Source organism: Centruroides sculpturatus, unplaced genomic scaffold (assembly GCF_000671375.1).
Source record: "Centruroides sculpturatus isolate CEXI.00-Female unplaced genomic scaffold, Cexi_2.0 scaffold23, whole genome shotgun sequence".
Classification (NCBI taxonomy): domain Eukaryota; kingdom Metazoa; phylum Arthropoda; class Arachnida; order Scorpiones; family Buthidae; genus Centruroides; species Centruroides sculpturatus.
Genome location: NW_019384313.1, coordinates 998,040 through 1,018,929, shown reverse-complemented (window position 1 = coordinate 1,018,929; position 20,890 = coordinate 998,040). Strand labels below are relative to the sequence as shown.

At 25.2% G+C, this 20,890-nt stretch overlaps 1 protein-coding gene across 4 annotated transcripts in view; it reads right to left on the bottom strand.

The window, feature by feature from the left end:
* LOC111622523 (teneurin-m-like) overlaps window positions 1-20,890 on the bottom strand; it is a 320,210-nt gene that overhangs the window by 134,458 nt on the left and 164,862 nt on the right. For all 4 annotated transcript variants that reach the window (XM_023364928.1, XM_023364935.1, XM_023364961.1 and 1 more), the window contains exon 3: window positions 15,243-15,455. In XM_023364928.1, coding sequence (XP_023220696.1) covers window positions 15,243-15,423 — 181 coding nt within the window. In that variant the 5' untranslated portion in view covers window positions 15,424-15,455. The remainder of the gene's footprint in view (window positions 1-15,242; window positions 15,456-20,890) is intronic.

The following is a 20,890-nucleotide window of genomic DNA, read 5'->3' as shown; positions in this document are numbered from 1 at the left end:
GTAAGTTTAGAGTAGATGAAAAATGTTTATTTTTAGATAAATAAATATAATTTTTATTGATTTTAATGGAGAATTCTTAACTGACGATTTTTTTCAAGTGTTTAGCGTGGAGAGAAGAGCAGGTGTTTTATAGAAGTGCAACAAAAATGACACGTAAAGTGAAGGACGTCGCATTTCGAACTTTCTCTTAGTGTCGGGAAGCTGTGCAGATATAATCTCCTCGTAAAGAGGCACTCGTGTCCTTGGTATATCTGTTGCCATATATACTTGATACGGTTTTGGAGACAAGCTGACATAGGCAGATTTTTGGTTGAAGGTAGAAAGGGAGAGAATGAGAGAGATAGATAGAGAGAGTCAGCTACCCAGTTCAATGACTTGCAACCAATTGAACTCAAATTAGTACATAAAATAAAGACCATATCAAAAATTTAAAAATTAATCAAATATAAAAATATAAAAATTTAAAATATTGCCTTGAAATTTAGTTATTTCTATTTAAGACATTATTTTTATGCTTAAACTTAAACTTGTTCTAAAGAGTTTAATATATTTTATAAATTTAGCCACGTTTTGATGAGTTCTTAGAAATATAAAGGTAAATTTAGAGTAAGTTTGTTTATAAACATGCTGTAATGATGTATTATAGAGTAAAGCAAAGCTAAAATAGGTCAAAGATAACAAATTTTTTTTCGTCCATTGTTTTTTATTAATCTTCAGTAGTTACGTCACAAACCTTCTCCCCTTTCACTTAGTTCAATATAGAATATACCCACTTCAGTATAATTTCAGAAAATTTGTAACTTAATGNTTTGAAAAATTAAAATGAGAAACTTGAATTAAAATAAAATATAACAATAAAAAAATCTCCAGTAGGAAAATCTCAATTCACAGAAGGCAAAATAATTAAAAGAAATAATATATTCTCTACATTCTAAGAAAGTTATAGAAACATAGATATTTATCACTGATACATTATATATGTAAAATATTGAATATCAAATTCTCAAAGTTCCTACATTTTTATTAGCAATTCTAAAGGTCAAATGAAGACTATTAATATTTCCAGAGACTATACTTTTATATTCAACTTAAAACTAAAAAAATATTTTTATACAATTCTAAACTATTTAAATTCGTTATAAATATACGTCAGAATTAATTAGAACGTTCAAAATTTAAGTTAATGCTGTGACCTTGCTACATTTTTCATAAAGGAGACGATCTTTTACCGTAGTATGTTACTTTTTTTTTAAAGTTTAAAATAGTATGAACATTAAGAGATTGCCAACCTACGCTTGTGCCGTTAATTCACTTCTTGTTTTGAACCCAAGTGAGAGTTCACTGGGAACAGAGATAGTAGACAGGTGCGTATCCTGACCTGGGTACTTGCCAACAGTCCTTATTCTAATTAACTAAAGACACTCAAAGACCTTATTCTATTCTAAATCTTGAATATATTTTCACTTTTTTTTAAAGTTTTTACTTATTTTTTTATTTTTGTCTTCACGGGTTGCCGACTGTCTGATATGTTTATTTTCATTCTTAACCCCTCGTTTATTTTTCAATGAGGTATATTTATAAATAAATTTGTTTGTGTAATCATATTTTACTTTTATACAAATATCCTAAACGTTTATAATTAACTTAATGCCTTAAAAAAACAGCATTCAAAAAACATACAAGTGGAGAAAGTAGCGATAGAGAGAGTGTGTGTGTGTTTTTAAAAATTTAAATTGTTCGCTTTAAAGGAAACTTCAATTACATTAGAGACTTAGTCGAATACATTTATAAAATTCTCTTAAATTTTTTCTGATTTCGGAATAGATTATTCTACGCATTAAAATATATAATTATTATAGGAAAAGTAAGTAAAGTGTAGAAAATCAAATAAAATACTTTCCTACCCATCATAATTTTGTCGGTATGATTACATTAGAGTTTCTAAACTATAGTAAATTACCGAAACTTAAAGTACAGATTAGAAATTTAGGTTTTTATCCATGTTTAAGTACACTTCCAAGTAACTGAAACCAAACACACCAGGGAGTAGTAAAGGAGGAAGAATCTAAAAAACACTTATTCAGATGGGTGTAGAAGGATATAAAGGGGTATGAATGTATAAGAGAACGAATTAACTATGGATTTGCTACAGAAAAGTGTTATTTTATCCAATTTTACGAGTTAAAAAAACTTTAGAAAACGTCACATTATTCAACATTCGATTCTTCCATTGTAATTCTATAGAGATTCCATAGAAAATTGTTAGTTAAATTACTTTAATAATGTTTTTATTAAAGTATAAATAATAAAGATGCCACTTAATTTATTATTAATTTTTAAAAAATATAAATCTAAAAGAAAAAATAATAAATAAAAATTATTTAGAAAGTAAACAAACGATAAATAAACTTGAGCTTCTTATAATGAGATTTCTTATTAGAACTCTACTAAAGATAATAAAGACTTGGCTTAAGCTTTGTTTGTTTTGAAAATTAAAAAAAATAAATAAATTTTTTTGTCAAAAGTTAAGATAGGGCGACTTTTCAGAAAGCTCAAAAAATATATATTTTTCCCCCCTTCAATTTTCAATTAAGAGAATTTTTTTGATTATCTATTATTAAAACTTTAAAGTTATTTTCTAGAAAAATATAATTATTAATACATTCAAGTCGTTAAGATTTATGAATTTAAAAAATATATATAGGCCTATAAATGTAAAATTAAATTATAATTTTCAATATATTAATTATCGTTTTAATGTATTTTTTGCAAATTATTTCTATAACAATTAAGAGATGTATGAGTTTAATTACTTTCATATCGGCTTGATACAATTGTAAGGAGGCGATTAAAATTTCTTAATTATTAAATTTCGAAATTTTAAATAAGGTTAATTCATTAAATGAATTCGAAAAATTCATTTAAAAAATTCAACATTTCTGTAAAAATAATTATAATAATTTCAATTCATAAAAATTTTGCAAATTTTTTGAAAAATATTCGTTAAAATTCACAGCCCCTCACTAAGAATTATAATTAAAGTAATTATCCTGTTAACTTTAAACGTGAGTAAATAAGAGATAAATTTATTTAAAAATAAGTTTTTTTTAAGTTTATTTTAGCTAAAATTTTATTATAATTATAAATAATTTTAAGAGAAAAATATAACAAAAGTCGGGGAGTAAGAAAATGGGTCGTTGCCATAAAATTATACAAGTTATAATTAGAAGTTATCAACAGTTAAAAACGACAAAGACTCGTGTCAGCAGAGAAACTCAATGTTGACAATGACAAATTAAGGGAAGAGTAAACTGATTTCGAATCTTTATGGACAGTAAAAGATATATCATTATGACACGGCATCACACCGCGATTCTTCAAGACCTCTTGACCAAAATATATTCTTTTCCTCTTTTTTTATGCATATATTTACTAAAAATATATAAATTATTACTATTTATATATACCATTTCTTGAGCCAAACAGGTTACTAAAGTAATGAGCTATAATAAGTAAAGTTAATTTAAATAAAATTAGACTTTAGGTAGGTGGATGAAACTACTTCGTACGACTTAATGATATTTGTACAGATTTTACTAAAGGATCAGAAATTTGATTTAATGATCTGCTTCTAAGTATTCTTCTTATTATAAATTGAGGGCTTCCAGCAATATTTCTGTAGTTTAGCAAAACTATTGCATTGCCTAAAGCAATTGTTCAAAGCTATTAAGAGAATTGACTTTCGAGCAACGTGATTTCGAATTAGCATGCAAATTATGCCCTCGAATATTTACAGATAAATTCCTCGTCTGTATATTTTCTTGGTCCGTATAAAAATTCTTATTTTTATTTACAATCGCTCTAAGGAGCATTTTTTTTTTCTAACTTTAGTCCATCAGATAGTGTTATCTTATAGAAAACATACAATAAAAGTCATTTATAAAGCAAGTTCCACTAAAATTATAGCTCTAAATGAGTTATTATACATAATTAATTTACGTAGTTTGATGTTAATAGTTCATTGAGATAAATAAATTATTTGCTTGTTCGACAAAGACGTTTAATAAATCTATGAGTTATCTTGGTGTAAACGTTTTGATAAATTATATACGAAATTTTAACGAATTGTTGTATCAAAAATTGCAATATTTCTAAAATAAATTCTCGAATTAAACGTTCGTTAAAATGACTGACAGTTGTTATGAAAATATTTAATAAATATAAGTAAATTTACGATGCTGATTCACGTATTTCTAATTAGAACTTGACGACAAAACACAAACTAAGTAATGAAATAAAGATAATTTATTCTCTTGAAAAAGTAAATTATGGATTATGACATGAAATATATATATTTTTTCTCTTCCTCTTCCTCTATCAAACACATACCTTTGACTCTTATTAAAAATTTAAGAAGTGCACGACTAATCTATAAATGACATGTATCTTCTTTGGACTGTAAGAAGTGTATGTGTACACATTGGAAGAATTAAAGTAAAGAAAGGGATTCATCAATTAATTAATCAGCAGAAACAAATTCAATCTTTGTACTTTGTCGTTGCTTCAATTAATTTCTGAAGGAAATTAAGAGGAATCCATACCGAGACATGTTGAATGAGAGAAGTGGATGTGTTTGAGCGCATGAAAAGCTGCGATTGCTTTTAATAAAGACAAAGGTGTTGAATTGAGGTATTGTTGATGCTAGTTGGGGAGGTGTTCGTCTAGTAAAGACTCGAGAATTCAGTTTTCCTACGTAATTAGTTTTAAGCAAGAGAAGACAGGAATAATTAAACATGGTGTCGAAACAAATTCGTGTTCATTAAATAGAAAACGATTGCCGTTTGATTTAAAACTTTTCTAGGGAATAAAATACTTTTAAAAAGATTAAAAATCCTTTACAAATTTACAAAAGAATCTGAAATGTTTAATGATAAACATTCATGAATTTTAAAATGGTCATTAATATAGTTTAATCGAGCGTACATAATGTGTAATTAATGTAATATTAAGAAGTCGTGTGATGAGTAACTCTTTAATGAAGACGATAATAGTCACGGAGCCGGAAGGAAAATAGAATTTTATTAATCAGAAAACAGCCATTAAAACCTATTTTCGATTTAATTTCGTTTAACGTTTGTCTATAGGAGCTTAGTATTTAAAATTTTCCTATCCAAACATATTTATCTTAAGTCGCTATTACAACTATAAATCTGGTTTTTAAAATAATTTTTCTAGTTTTTCAGCTACATAATTTTCCAATTAATGTTTTTATATATTTAACAGAACCATAGAAACAACAAGAATTTATTAAACGTGAGAGATATGGACTTACAATTAAGAATCATGAAACGTGATAAGAGTTTCCATACCTTGATGCTGTTTATATGATTTTTGAAGCAAAATAACATTATTATTTTACTAATTATATTAAAATATGTAGTTAAATATTAGAATATTTATTAATAATTTATTTTAGTTAAAAATAATCAATAACTTTTCAAATAAATGGCTTAGTAGTGATATATAATTCTCCTTTCACTATATTTATACGTTATCTTTTTATATGTAGCCTATATATGTTTTTACAAGTTATTTATATATATAAAAGTCATTTTCTATGACTTTATCTATTATTAAATATATAAAATCAGGATTATGAAGTCTGTATATCTACTCCATCAAAATATAATGATAAGCACAGAGGGACACAATCACTTATTATAATGACTTACATTTAGCTAGGAAACTGTTATTTATTGATATTTTCGAACCTAGTTTGGCGAATTTCCAAAATACGACAAAAATTTCAAAGTTTGTGCTCCAAACATCAACTTTGATGGATGCTTTGTATGTTTTCGTAAATGAGAAAGAAATGTCATTACACTATATATCACACGAAAATAGGATTTACTTTCAATAATGTGATTTAAATATAAGAAAATATGGGTTATAAAACTTTATAAATACATATTTTAACTATAATTAATTTAGTTCATAATGTAATCTTTTAAGAATTGTAAATATTTACATTTTAATTATAATTTTTTGTATATCCAACAAAGTTGGATATACAAAAAATTATAATTAAAATGTAAATATTTTAATTCATTCTTTAAAACATGAATTTTGATATATCCAACAAAGTTGGATATATCAAAATTCATGTTTTAAAGATAATTTTAAAAAAATATTAAGGAAAAATCTTGTTAATAAGTGGAATGATTTTATTTGTAATACATAATCTAATTTTTCTTTTAGTTTATTGGAAACAACAGTTTCATCCACAGCAAAGTATGGTAGAAGCTGCTGCTCCAGGGATTTTGTACAAGGGGGAAAAAAAGATGATGAGCATATTTTGCATCACATTTTCATCTATTCAGCGAAACTTCCTCATTTTTAGTATGATGGATATCGGCTCCGGGGTTTAAAAATCCCTTGTAAATAACCTGAGCGATAACTACCTCGTTAAGAACTAATGTCCGTTTTCTTGCCACACAAAAGAATTCCATAGCAATTATTTTTAATAGAATAATTATGATTTTATAAAATAATTATTAAAATTGATAAAAAATGTTTAAAAATCGATATAATGTACCACAAATTTCATTAAAATATTTTAATAAGTACAAATTATTTTTAGTAAGATTAACACATTGCATTTTAATGCTAAAATATACAATAGATAGAAGTAATCAGGGCCGTCGAGAGGGGATAGCTAGGGATTTTCCCCCGGGTCAAGAGAAAATTTTGAGAAACGTAGTGGTTTCTACTTTCATAAATTAATGCGGTTTTTATTAATAAGGAAGCACCCTAAATATTTTATTTGTTTAAAAAAATGGCAAAAGGAGTCCACTAAATGGTACTCTACTTACAACCCCATACAATTCCCAATGGCCCTGATAGTAATTTATATGTAATTAAAATAAATCAATAAAATTAAATTAATGTTAAATTTAATATTCTAATTATTTATAGTTGTTCATCTGTGTAATAAATTCATATAATATACTGTTTTCTTTTAAATATATACTAAGTCGATTATCACAATGATTGATAACGTCGTGGAGAAATTTTTAAAAAATTTTTATAAAAGATATCCTTAATCATCTAAAATTACCGCTACTGATTTTATGGATCGAAAAATGAAATTTTCTGCACTTGAACAACATTAATAATTCTCTATATAGATAATATAGAAGAATATAATGAAGTAAATTTATAGATTCATTTCGTGGGGCCCTTTAAGTCCAAGAAGTTTAAATACATTTCATCATAAAATTATGTTTTCATATTTTATTTTAGTAGGATTTCACTTCATGTAAACAAATCATAGAAAATTTTATGTCAAAATTCATAAATGTATTTATTTTCTGTATAAATTTAGCATAGGAGATAATTGTAAAAATGCATTAAAAATTTCTTTAAAATTTTTCACCAATTACTTTAAAAAGTAAAAAAACTAAATAAAGTATGCATTAAACTAAAATGTTTTCATTAAAAAAATGCCTCAAAGTCTAAGCAATTTCACACGAGTTTTATTTATCATATAATGTAATTTTTAAATTTTAATTTTAATGAATCAAATCTTAAAATAATAAATAAATAAATATATATAAACAAAATTAATGTCGATGATAATCACTCTTTTTCTGTTTCTATTTCGGGTTCTTCAACCTCCATTGGAGTAGGAGCTTCCATAGTTTGTTCNATATTTAATAATATTTATATTTAATAATTTTATCAAGTAAAAATATATAAATATATATATATTTTACTTGATAAAATTATTAAAATTTTATATTTTAATGTATTCATGTATCAAACAATTTTTGGAATCGAACATGTATTCAGAGTTTCTTTACTTGTTTTTGAATATGGAAATCGAATATATTATGGAAAATATAAGAGTGAAACATCATCAAATATTCTAAATCTTTCAAGAAAATCTTATTTTTTTATTTTTTCCTGTACTGAAGACAAAACAATTCAAAGAAAAGTTAGACATGACATAGAACTTTCCCGTTTCCGGAGATCAGATCAGAAGGAAGTGATTGAAACCAAATCGAGCCACGAGAAGATTATGTTCGTGTCTCCAACACAACACATTTATTTCCATCCTACGCTTTGTTTCTCATGCTGTTCCTCACCAAATCGTCCAAAAGATCACGCCACCTCAACCCTCCTTACATAATACAACTGTCGGATTCTGCACTCTGTCTATTGATGGATTAGGATTGGATTGTGTGTACTAAGAACGAAATGAAAATACATCTGGCATCGAATACGTCGATAATTCAAAAAACACACACAAGAAAAAAAATAACAAAAATATTCCACTTTCTGTTTAAATGGTTATCGAAAAATATTCTTTGATTTAACTGAATTGTAAGAAATGTAACATGTATTTTCCAATTTTATGCATAGCAAAGTTCTAAAAAATCTTTACAAATGTATGCAGATGTTCATGAATTTATTAAACTTATACATTTAAAAAATTATTATATTAAATTAATTTAATACATTAGAATTTTATACATTTTAATTTTACTTTTTTGATGTTTCGATTTAATAATGTTAATTTTGAATTTTTAAATTATCCATTTTGTATGTACTACAAAATTATCTTAATCATAATATAAACATATTAATTCCATAACTTGTTTTAATAAAAATTAAATTTTTGTGGAGAAAAGCGTTTAAATTGTTGAGAATGATATAAAAATGGCGCTGCAAAAATATTTAATCAATAATTAATAAAAACAAAACCCGGATATAAATGTACTTATCATAAAAATAACCAACACTGTAGTAAAACAATGAAAGTCAGTTAATAAACAATAGAAAAGTGTAGTCAATCTTTAAATGGCTTCACGCAAGGTGACTTCTTCTTTTACTTCTTTCTAACATCGGTGTTTACAAAGAACTACTTTGTTAAAAGGGAAAAAAATAACGTTATTTCAAACAATAAAAAAATTCAAAAAATATTCATTTTTCTTTAGGGAATATTTGAATAACAAGAAAACATTCATCAGGAATTTTTTTTTTTTTTGAGATTTTCTAAAGGGAGTAAAGAATGTTCCGTCGAGACAACCGTATCAAATATTGTTAAATATATATTTTTGACACGAGCCAAAAACAATACAAATGCAATCCTTCAAAAGTATATTTGCGAATAGAATATCCGACGTTGGGAAAGTAAAAGGATATACAATAGATCAATAGTAACCATGACAACTATGTTATTCTGCAGTCAAAGAAATACTCGTAGGAGAAGAAGAAGAGAGACTTGGGGCGATGACGTTTTATGAACTTGCCCAGTTGTTCTCGTCTAGGATATAGTTTCCTGGGTTTCTGTTGCTCAACCTCCGCTTGAGGCATTCGAGCAAAAATGTCAAAAAGAAGCAAAACTTAACATCAAACTTTAATAAAAGTAGACAGATGTTGCGGTTAACTTCCGGTTTCCGAGGGACCTAGATTCGAGTTTTTCGGAAATGGAGATCAATGTTGATACATCAAATAAATTTCAATCTTTCTATTTTTGTCTCTTTTTTTAGAATAAAAAATTTAGATAAATATCGTCTTTCGCTTATAATTAAATCAATTATTTACAGTAATCGATTTTTGTGAAAAACGATTTTAAATTAGTTCTGTAGAGTTCGACTCTACAGAACTAATTTTCTCAAAAAATCAATTAAAATTCATAAAAAAAAAACTGGTTAAACGTTAATCTTAAGCATTTAAAGCATACGTATTAAAAACTATATTTTATATATTCATTAACTATAATTAAATTAAAAAAAATTTATTATATACATCAAGAGAAACTCGTTTTATATATATAAATGCCTCAAAGTCTAAGCAATTTCACACGAGTTTTATTTATCATATAATGTAATTTTTAAATTTTAATTTTAATGAAATGACTTGCAACCAATTGAACTCAAATTAGTACATAAAATAAAGACCATATCAAAAATTTAAAAATTAATCAAATATAAAAATATAAAAATTTAAAATATTGNCAGATGAAAATTCTTAAGGGGGGAAACATTTAAAAGTTCTTATAATAGATGAAATTTGATTAAATGGATAAATAGAATTATTAACATTAAAATCCATCACGAAAAAACCACATTAACCAGTTGTATTTCTGACAATCCATTGGAAATTTATAGAAATACTGATGATTCGGAAAGCAAACACCTGTTCAATATACTAAAAAAACCAAACAAAATAACCAGAAAAATATTAATATTATTAAAATGTACGTGAAAAACTTATAAGCTTTTTAAATTTAATGCCTAGAATACAGACTAATAGCTAAAGAAAGTGTAATTTCTTGTAGAATAACTCAAAAGACTCCATATAATTGAATACATTAATAGTTAATTTCTTGAGAATAATCTAAATTTAAAAATATTATAAGGAAATTTTATTTTACAAGAAAATTCCATTATTCCAACATCTCTCTAATCAGTTTCTCATCTAGAAATTCTTTAACATAATTTTTCTACTTCTGAAATATTTCTGGAAACAATCGCTGATATCCATTAAAATATTTTAAACTCCTTATCTACATATTATTATTTCAAAAAAAATTTTTTTTATGATTTTTTAATAATTTATATACAAATCAACAACGAAGTATCGTATTTTTAACATTTAAAATTAAAATTTAAACTTAAAAATCAACCAGTTTCCATCTCTCGCGTCATCAACTCCTTACTATCTCTTGCATCATTGCTAAAAAACACGAATAAAAAATAATTATTAAATTTAAATTTTTTATCGTTTTAAATGGCTTGTATTAATTATTCATGATTTAATTTTAGAAATTATAAGATGGATAAAGCGTTAGAAACATTTAGAAATTTTTTAAAATGAATTTAAAAACAGTGGATAGTTTTAAATATGTGTAGAGTGTATTGCTCTAAGTTAAGAGTTATTACGAGGTTAGAAAGCAAGAGACTGTAATCTTCACGATTATATAGCTACCACGCTTTCTCCTATTCTATTATCTCCATGGCAACGTTCAGGACGATTGATAGAAGATCCCGAGTAATAATCAAATCTTTCCGGTTCCAAATATTGATATTCACTGGTCCTCCCCTTCTATTTATGGTGGAGTTTGAGGCGGTGCCGAGAATGAAGCTGGCCACCAGAAATCAATAATACTGTTCCCACACATTGTCTTTCTTTACCTTAAGCGCAAATTCCAATATTGGAGGATCTTGAAGTTTAGTCAATAGCTGTACAGTGTTTGCATTACTTCAATATATTTCAAACTGTTGAATTATTACTGCTTAAACTACTTCCCACACACGAATACTATTCCAAATCATTCCCATGAGATAAAATAGAATTATAAACAATTTGATGACAAAATTATTGGCATTTATTGCCATTTATAACTCGAAATATTTATTCTAAACAGTGTACAATATGAGAAATTTAGGTACTTATATTTTGAATGTATATTTTTTCTTATACCAGAATGAAGATTTTCATATTTGGAATTTATAAGTTTAATAATATTCTTTTATTTGAATATCGTCTAAGCTGAAAAATTGATTTTTTTTAGTAGTTTAAAATTAATTCGAAAAATATTTTACTTTCTTCTAAGAATTGGTTTATGTAGAAGATTAAATTTCGATGGTCGATAAATTGAATAGATAGCAATTTTCTTACTAGCTCATTGAACAAAAATATTCTGTCAGAAACGACTGTCGAGTACTATTAGAGTAATAATAGCGACTACTGTAATTTTGGATTAAAGTTTATACTCCAAACTTAATTGGATAAATAAGTTAAATTTCTGGATAGGATCCAAAATTCGGGATCACTATGCTGTCAACTTAAATGAACAAAGTATACGAGATGTGGGCTAATTGCAATTGTTTTGCTTGTCCGTTTGCCATCAGAAACAAAAAGTAACCTTATTGTAATGGAAATCAGTAAAAGAAATGGTAAACAAACAACCGATATGCATAGTTAAGCACATTAACGTGATGGACAGATGTCACGATTTTACTACTAAAATTACTACTACTACTACTACTACTTGCTCGAGACGATTTTTTTTATAAGTATAATCGAAGATATGATGAAAGAATTGATTTGCATATCTCTTTAACATCCTCCCGAATTTAAATTACTCATATTTCTTTCAGTTATATTCGTGAGGATCCATTAAAGAATCACCTTAATGTTGATATCCGAAGCAAATCTATGTGGTTTCTTTGTTCCGTTTACAGGCTTGTGGATTATATTGAATGACCAAACAGAAATTCGATACTGAAAAGATATCCCCAGCATCATTCTTTGTACACTCAGAATACTTGGAGGTAATTTAGAACTTGAAGATGTTTGTGATTATCACAAACACCCGTCGTTGGTTATGCAACTCCAAAGAGGTATATAACTACTTATTTTCGATTTATTGGGATAATTCTTGTTAAGTAGTTCTAATATATTTCTTTTCTATTTTCTATAGCAGAGACGAAAATATATTGGAGATAAACCTCGTAACTTTCATATTATTCACAACATCGTAGAATATTTATAGGAATTCTTTTACAAGTTAACTATGAAAATCTTTGATACAACAATCAAAAAGGTTACAATGTTGATAAAAATAATATTTTTTCCAATATATTTATTAATAAGATTACAAATTATTACTAATAAACCGGTAGATATTTGCTGGAAAAATACTTAAGATATCATATTTACACTACAGAGAATAAACATTCCCTATCCTAAGCTGATGTATAAATAGAATAAATCAATATATTCCAACTATTCTTCGATATGATAAAAGTAATAATAAACATATATAAATATGAATTTTTTTCTTGAATTTGTCATCAGAAAAACTAATTTCATTTATTTTTATTTTCTATTTTTTAAAAATTGAAGTGAAATATATAAATATCGTGTCATATTCTTCACATGGAGTGAACTAAAATTGACTGACATTTTCTAAATTATAATTAAATATATTCAGATGTTGTTTTCGGTTGACAAAAATCATTTTCTACAAAATAAATAGAAAAAAATTATACGCCTTTTTATTCAAACTTTTTTTCATCTTACAGAAAATTTATTTATTTTCCTGTTTCTAAAAATATTTTAATAATTTAATTTAATACAAAATAATAATAAATTAATTTTTTAATGTCAATTGGAAATATATATATTTTTAAAATATCAGTTAAATTTCCATAACTTATATCGAAGTATAACACGATTATATTGATTTAATATTTCAAATATCCTTAGTTTTACAAATTAAACTTAAGAAAAAATTACTTTACTATTCATTTACAACGTTAAAATCTGTTATGTGTGTGTCAGAGCGATAAGAGAATCAGTAAATCGCATCAAAATAACAGAATGGCGATGAAAGAGACTTCATCAAGGTAAGACAAGTAATATCTCATGAAGAAACTGGTGTTTGACATAGGGTAGATCCATAATGACACTGCCAAAGAAAACATCAGTGTCCTTCATCACCGTTTCTTTTCTCGAAATCTCTGTCATCTCTGTATCTACAAAACGATCCAACATTTCGTCTAATTCAGGGCTTTCTGCTGGCAACGTACTAATTTCCTACCCTTCTTTCTGAATGGACTAAAATAACATATTTGTAATCTACCTCTTCCGTAAAAATATTGATATTTTTATTCAACTTAATGAATTAGAAGAACTTATATTTATATACAAATATTAGATATATTATTTCAATAATATAGCAAGAAAAAATAGAAAATTTTCTATAAAATCTGAGAATTATTCGTTTCAGAAAATGATTTTTTCCCTTTTTTTTCCCATTTGGTTTCAATTCTTAGTCTTCAATTCTAATTCTTGGGAATTAGATGAAACCAAAAAAAAACAATAGATAATATACACACAACAGAGTAATTTCAATAAAAACTACTCAAGAAATTATTATAAAAAATATATATAAAAATTTTATTATTTAAATAAAAAAATATTTAAATCAAATTGCATTAAAGTATTTATGTGTTTGTGTGTGTGTCTGTTTCCTTTGGTCTTTCTGAAAGAACAAAAATATAAAGCATTTATTTAATTTTACTTTCGAAACATCTACATTTCACTTCATTTATTTTCTTCCATTTATCAAGAAAAACTTATATACAATAATTGAACAAACCGCTCGCAAATAACATAAGCTACTTGATAAAAATACAAAAAAAAAAATGAAAGAAAAAAAATGCTGAGGGGGAATATTCTAAAAACGTTGAGTTCTCCTTTACTCCATTCTCGATAGAATTGAAGAGGAAAACAGCAATTTTTTGAAAAATTACAATCAATGCTTTTATGTCAAGAACTCTCTCTGTATATTTTTGGATATGTTCCAATATCAGCTCGAGTTATTCACGTGTTATCAAGCAGTAACTGATAATATTGTTGTCACTGCAAGTAATTTGTTTGGTAATATATTGACAAGTTGAACCCACAACCTGATTGCTGTATTTTCATTTCCTGAAATTTTTAATAACATTAAATCCGTGATTAATAAGTTAATTCTTATTTAAAAAATATAATTGATTCCCACGAAATGTTTTCCTCTTCTTTTTCTTCTTCTTTTTTTTATGAATTTTAATAACTTAATTTTTTAACGAAATTTGTTTCAAGTTTTATTATTAAATTATGAATAGAAAATTATAAAATTATTATTATTAGTTGTATATTTTGATTGAAAATAAATTTAAATACATTGTTTTAAAAATTTCAATTATGTATCGAAACGACGAAATTATTTTTAAGAAAAATTAAATAATTTCTACATTTTTTAAATAATTTTTTCATTATTTTTTAAAAGAAAATATGCCGAGTAATTTAGAATTTATATTCTTTTTCTTTTGTTTTTTAAATTAATTTATGTATTTTTATTAAAAATGAAAATAGCAACTATTTATTTTTATTTTTTTATTTCTTTTGTTTTTTTATATTAATAAAAATTTCAAAAAAGAAAAATTTATTGTGAGAATTTACAACAAATTTTAAAACACAAAAATACAAAATTTTTTTGTTATAAAACAATAAAAAATTTTTGAAAATATTAACATTTTTATTGCTAAAAAATCTTTTAAAATATTCTGAATTTTTGCTATTTTTCCAGTATTTTAAATGATAAATATACATATATTTTATATTTTATATAAAGCAATTAAAATATTAATAAATGTAAATAAAAAAATAATTATATTTCTAACCTCTAGATTTGAGAAAAGCTTCTTCGAAAGTCATACGTCTGTTAATACAATCGTAAGTATTGGAAATTCCTTCTTCTGCACCATCCTCTTCGGAAGTGGTGCTTTGATATCTGTCATCATCATCAGGAGAATGAGTTTGGCTTCTTAATCTGGGAGCCGTGCGTGGACGGAAGGGCTCCATCTTTCGAGGGGGCTCAAAAATCAAAGCTCACCCTATAAACAAACAATAAATTTAAAAAAATAATAATCTACTGTGAAAGAATAATACATAACAAGCGGATAAACTAATCAATGAAGACTTTCTTTGAAAGAAATTCTTCTTTAATAAATTTAGTAATACAATTCTCTTTATAAAAGTTTAATTAAAGTTCTAAAGAAAAGAATATGTTACTAGAAAGTATAAATAATTAATAACTAGAAGTGTTGATATAATAATGAAAGAGAATCTTTGATGTCTACAACACAAATGCTATAATTAAATGAATCGTCGACAGGATCTCGATTACAGCTTTAAAAAAAAAAAACAAGAAAAGGAAGGGGAAAAAAGAAAAATCTTTCTTAGTAAAGAAACCGCTGACTGGATGAATGAGATGACGATCTGAAAGAACACACCAAACGACTTTCACTAGAATTGCAATTCTTCTTTTGAATAAAAAAAAATCAAATCAGTAAAATTGTTTGACAACTTTTCTAATAGTTTTTTTAGATTCGTTTGATTCTATAGATCTAAAAACATCATATAAAACTATTAAAACTATATTTATATCAGAATTCTATTTAAATATTCCTCTAAATTTATTACATTCTACTCTAAAAATTGCACCCAAAAATGGGTCTGTTGTGTAGTTTGGTAGGATTTTTATGAAGGATTTTCCGGTTGATTAATCAATGGTAATGCGAAGCGAGTGTAAAGATTTTTAAAAACTGAATAAAAATACGATTTCTTACGAATAACATCAACATATGTAAGGATAGTGTGACAATATGTGACGAAAGAATGTATGTCACTATCAATTCCTCTTCTACAAACTGGTCTAACAATATACATCTGGTGGTTCTGTTGAAAAAGTAAGTTTCTGTCAGGATCAGCATCTTTCAAAAGTATCGAGATGGAACTACTAGCTACTGTTTGTATTTGTTGTTTTCGAATAACACTCAATATCTTATTTCGAGGTTTTGAATGTGTTTGGCTGACGAATTGTAGTCGTGGAATTGAACAGAATGAGAAACGTCTCTAGAGATTTTCTTTGGTAACAGAACCTAAAGAAAAAGTCTAGACAGATATCTAAGAATTGATCCAATAGTTTTTTAGAACTTTAACTACACTTCATTTATATTACTTTCATGATTTATCATTAATGATAAAGAAAAAAAAACATGGAAAAAGTAAGTTTAGCACACGTAAAAAAGAACTCAAATTGTAAAAAGCTTAATTATTTTTACGAGTATTTAGTACATTAATCTAAGTACAGAAAGCTTTTTTATGTAGCAAATTTCTCAAATGAAACTTCTCAAAAAAAGAAATTAATTTATATGCCCGTAGTCAATATAAGTGTTAGAATAATGATCTTGTTAAACGAATGAAGTCACGTAAGCTACACGGTAGAATATGTATTTTTTTTCCATATCTATGTAGAATATAAATTCCTTTTAAAGCTATATTTCTTTATGACATTCGATAGAAAATGGTTTGGTTAAGGTTTTCTGTAGATTGTTGGATTACGATCGTCGATTCTCCCTCCCATATAGTTCTACAAGAAATGTAGTGAAGTGTGAGACAGAAGCAGCACACCGTCGTCTATTTCCATGTAAATGTGAGCAGAATTCTAATCACACGCTCAAGTAAGAGAGTTGGGATGTATTACTTCCGAAATCTGTGGAATGACAATGCATCTTCTTGTTGTACATGCTTTATCATAGTTCTCCAGGGAGAAACGACGAGATTTATTTTTTAAACTTTCAACTATTTTTACAACTACAATCTATAAATTAAAGTAAAATCGGCATCATTTTATTGTATTTTCTTTCCTTTACTTTTTGTTAAACTGAAAGCATTTATTTAAAGAAATTTGAAATGTTTCTTCTTCTTAACTGTACAGTACATAATACAATTCGCTCTTCGTAAATCGTGTTATCTATACTTTTAAAAAGAAAGAAAAAATATTATTATGAATTAAATTTATGTTAAAAAGTTAATTTAAGTTATTTAATGATTTTTTTCCTTTTTCTTAACTCACAGCCATAATATTTCTAAAATATATAATTTAGACTCTATCTTACCGTAATATATTAATAAAATAAGTAAATTTAGAATATATTTTAATAATAAGTTTAATAAAAAATTATTCATTGATCATGTGATTAATATAAACACGAAAGCAATGTGTTTTATTTTTATTTTATTATAATTTAATTCAAAATATGAATAAACTACATTGAAGAGGTATGGATCGGATTGATATTATAAGGCAACGCAACACATGAACAATCTGCCTCCCGGAGGACTTTCTACGAAAAGTCCCCTATTTGGGTGTTCGACACGTGAAAAAAAAATCCGGCAAACTCCACGTGACCACGTTGATCGGGTGAGAACCCGCAACCAACTACCAGTGTTCAGTTCATTAGAGGAGAAATTGAAAGTGTTTAGAAATCATTTACATTTAGATAAAAAGAATTTGTGTTATTTCTAAGTATTTCCATTTTACATTTTTAATTTTATTAATTTATTAAATTTACTTTTATTTGTTAAAATGGACGTGAATGCTCATTTTAGTTGAATATCGAACACCCTATCACACTCCCAACTCATAAATAATAGTTTTTAATTTTTATTATAATTTTAATATCGCGAGTTAGAGAGCGAATAATTACTCTATCTGGTATCAGTCCTGACTACACTAAGATTTTACTATCTTTAGTCTAAAATTNAAATAATTATATAATATATATAAATAATTTTATACGTCTTTCTTAATTAAAAGAATAAAATAAATAATCATTTTAATATATTTTCTAGTAATATAAACACGAATTTTTTCCAAAATAATTCAAATATTTTTCTATTTACAACAAAATGATGCTGCATTAGGCATTACAAATACTGTAATAAAAATTATTATTATTATTATTTATTTTTCCTAATCAGCTTCCAAAGACAAACTAATTTTTTTCTTTTATTTCTTTCATTTCTTATTACTGGAAAACATCATTTGTACTTTGCTTTGTCATTAATTATCTCTTCATCTTTGAACTGGATGTCCTCGGGACAGAACTGATTTATCTTGGCCAGTTAGAGAAAATTAATTCGTTAATTATGAATTTTATCAATTAATTGAAGCGAAGATGAAATGAACGTCAAAAACAATTAACCACAGATCTCAACAATTCAAAGATTACATAAGATGACTGTGATTCGCTTGTTTGGCCTTAAGATACGAAGTTTGTTCTCCCAAATGTGTCGAGTATCTTTCAAACAAGGCGAAGTAAACCCAGTTTATAAAAGAATTAGAAATATCTTAATTAATTTAATATCAACTAAAACCTTTATAATATAATTGATTATCCTTTCTAGAGGCATTTCCATGGATATATAACTTTAGCGCTTAAAAATTGAATTATGATTATTTTATCACTATCAACTTTCATTTTCTAAGAAAACATAATGTAAAAAATGAATTGGAAAGGTAATATATTTTTGACAAAATTAACCTTTGAAGTATGTGTTACATCTTTGATGTTTTCTCGTTGACAAGATTTAATTCCATTGCAACGTAATGATAAAGTTATTTAAATTGTTCAGAAAACCGTTAAATTTCTATAATTTTATTACTTCTAAAATCATGTTTATTCTATTTAATTTTATTCACTACAATAATTCCTGTTGGATAAATTTTCCTGGACCACCCTCCAGCATTACAAATTTAAATATGAACGTTAACCCGTTATTTCTTTTTTAAAATATATTTTCACATGAGTAGATGCATTATAATAATTTTCTGAAGAGAATATCAGCAAATGTATACTGTTACTGGGTGATTCATTTACGTCTATGATGCGTTAAAACAAATTTTTGAACTTTTGACCCAATCGGAATCTCTTCCACTTCATAAATTATTGATCAAAATTTCACAAATGTCATTTCATTTAAAGGACTTCAAATATTTCTAGAAAATTTATTAAATATGAACAAATATACAAATCGTTAATACAAGTTTCAACTACTTTATTATTAATATTCTTCGTCAACTTATGAATTGTTCAATATGTGAAATACAGAAGATTACTAATTACTATATCTTTGCTACCAACAGAAATTAAACAACTGCGAATATTTCCTTTATTAAATTTTTAAAAAGTATAGAAATTATTATAAAATATTTGACAAAGTATATTTAATATTTCACTAAAGGATAATTAAGCAATTATGTTAAAGTAAATATGAATTTGTTAAGTTTTCTAAAGCTTCTTTTAACAAGTAAATCTTTCGGTTAGGTTACACTTAAACAACGGTTAAATTATGGTAAAATCTGGGAAGTTAAATAAAATTATCTCTAATAAAATATTTACATAATTTAAAGCATAAATTCGTGTAGTGCAGAATTTTATTTTTGATAGAATTAAAGTCTCTTTGGATGAAACTCCAGTTATTCTTTAATAAAGTTAGTAAAATTAATATCTAATCCTTTAAAAATTCATATAGCTTATAAATAATATTAAATAATAAGTAAGTGGTAAATAAAGAAAAATTGCATATTTAAAATTTGTTATTAATAATAAAGTAATGATAAATGTGGAGAAGAAGGAAGTAAAGACTGTTGTAAACTACAGATAAGGATGATAAAAATCAGAAATGACAAACTGCAAATAAATCTGAAAACGTTGACATTTGAAAGTTTTCATTATGAATTGTTTATTTATTCATTAAAGCTCATTTCCTTATATAACAACGTTCATAAATCTATTAGAAATTAATGTAGTTTTCTGAAAATTTTCTTCTAAAGTCAATTCTAAAAATAATTTCAAAGATATACTTTTTTATAATAGAAAAATTAATTAATTAAATCAAAGTAAACAAAATAAAAATGTAATTCATATCACAATTGTCAGGTAAATTATTGTAAATTTTATTTTAAAAAATTAGAAATTTGTTCACATTTTATTGTTTTTACGGCATTTTTAATATATAAGTAACAAGATATTGATGATAAATATATATTTTTTAAATTATTTAATTTTCTTCTATAAAATGAAATTATAAATAGAGAAATTATTCCTTTTTTTAATATTTAATTGGAATAAAAATTTAATAAATTTAACTAAATGTTTAATTTTTAATCCAAGTATTTTATATTTTAAATCTTATTCGATTGTCATATTTTGAATGTTATTTTTAAAATAACCTTTAAAAAATGTTAAAAATCGTAAATTTTTAAAATGAATTTTATACAAATTTCTTAACTTTTGAAAAATTTTTTCTTATTTGATTAATTTGTATTTACATCAATTTTAATTATGAAAATTTTGCCATTAATTAACTTTATAAAAAATACTTAATTAACAACTTTTAAAACTGTTTATTGTTATTAATTTATTTTTTGCCATTAATATTATTTTTTTAAATTTATAATTGTATTTAAAGTTATTTACAA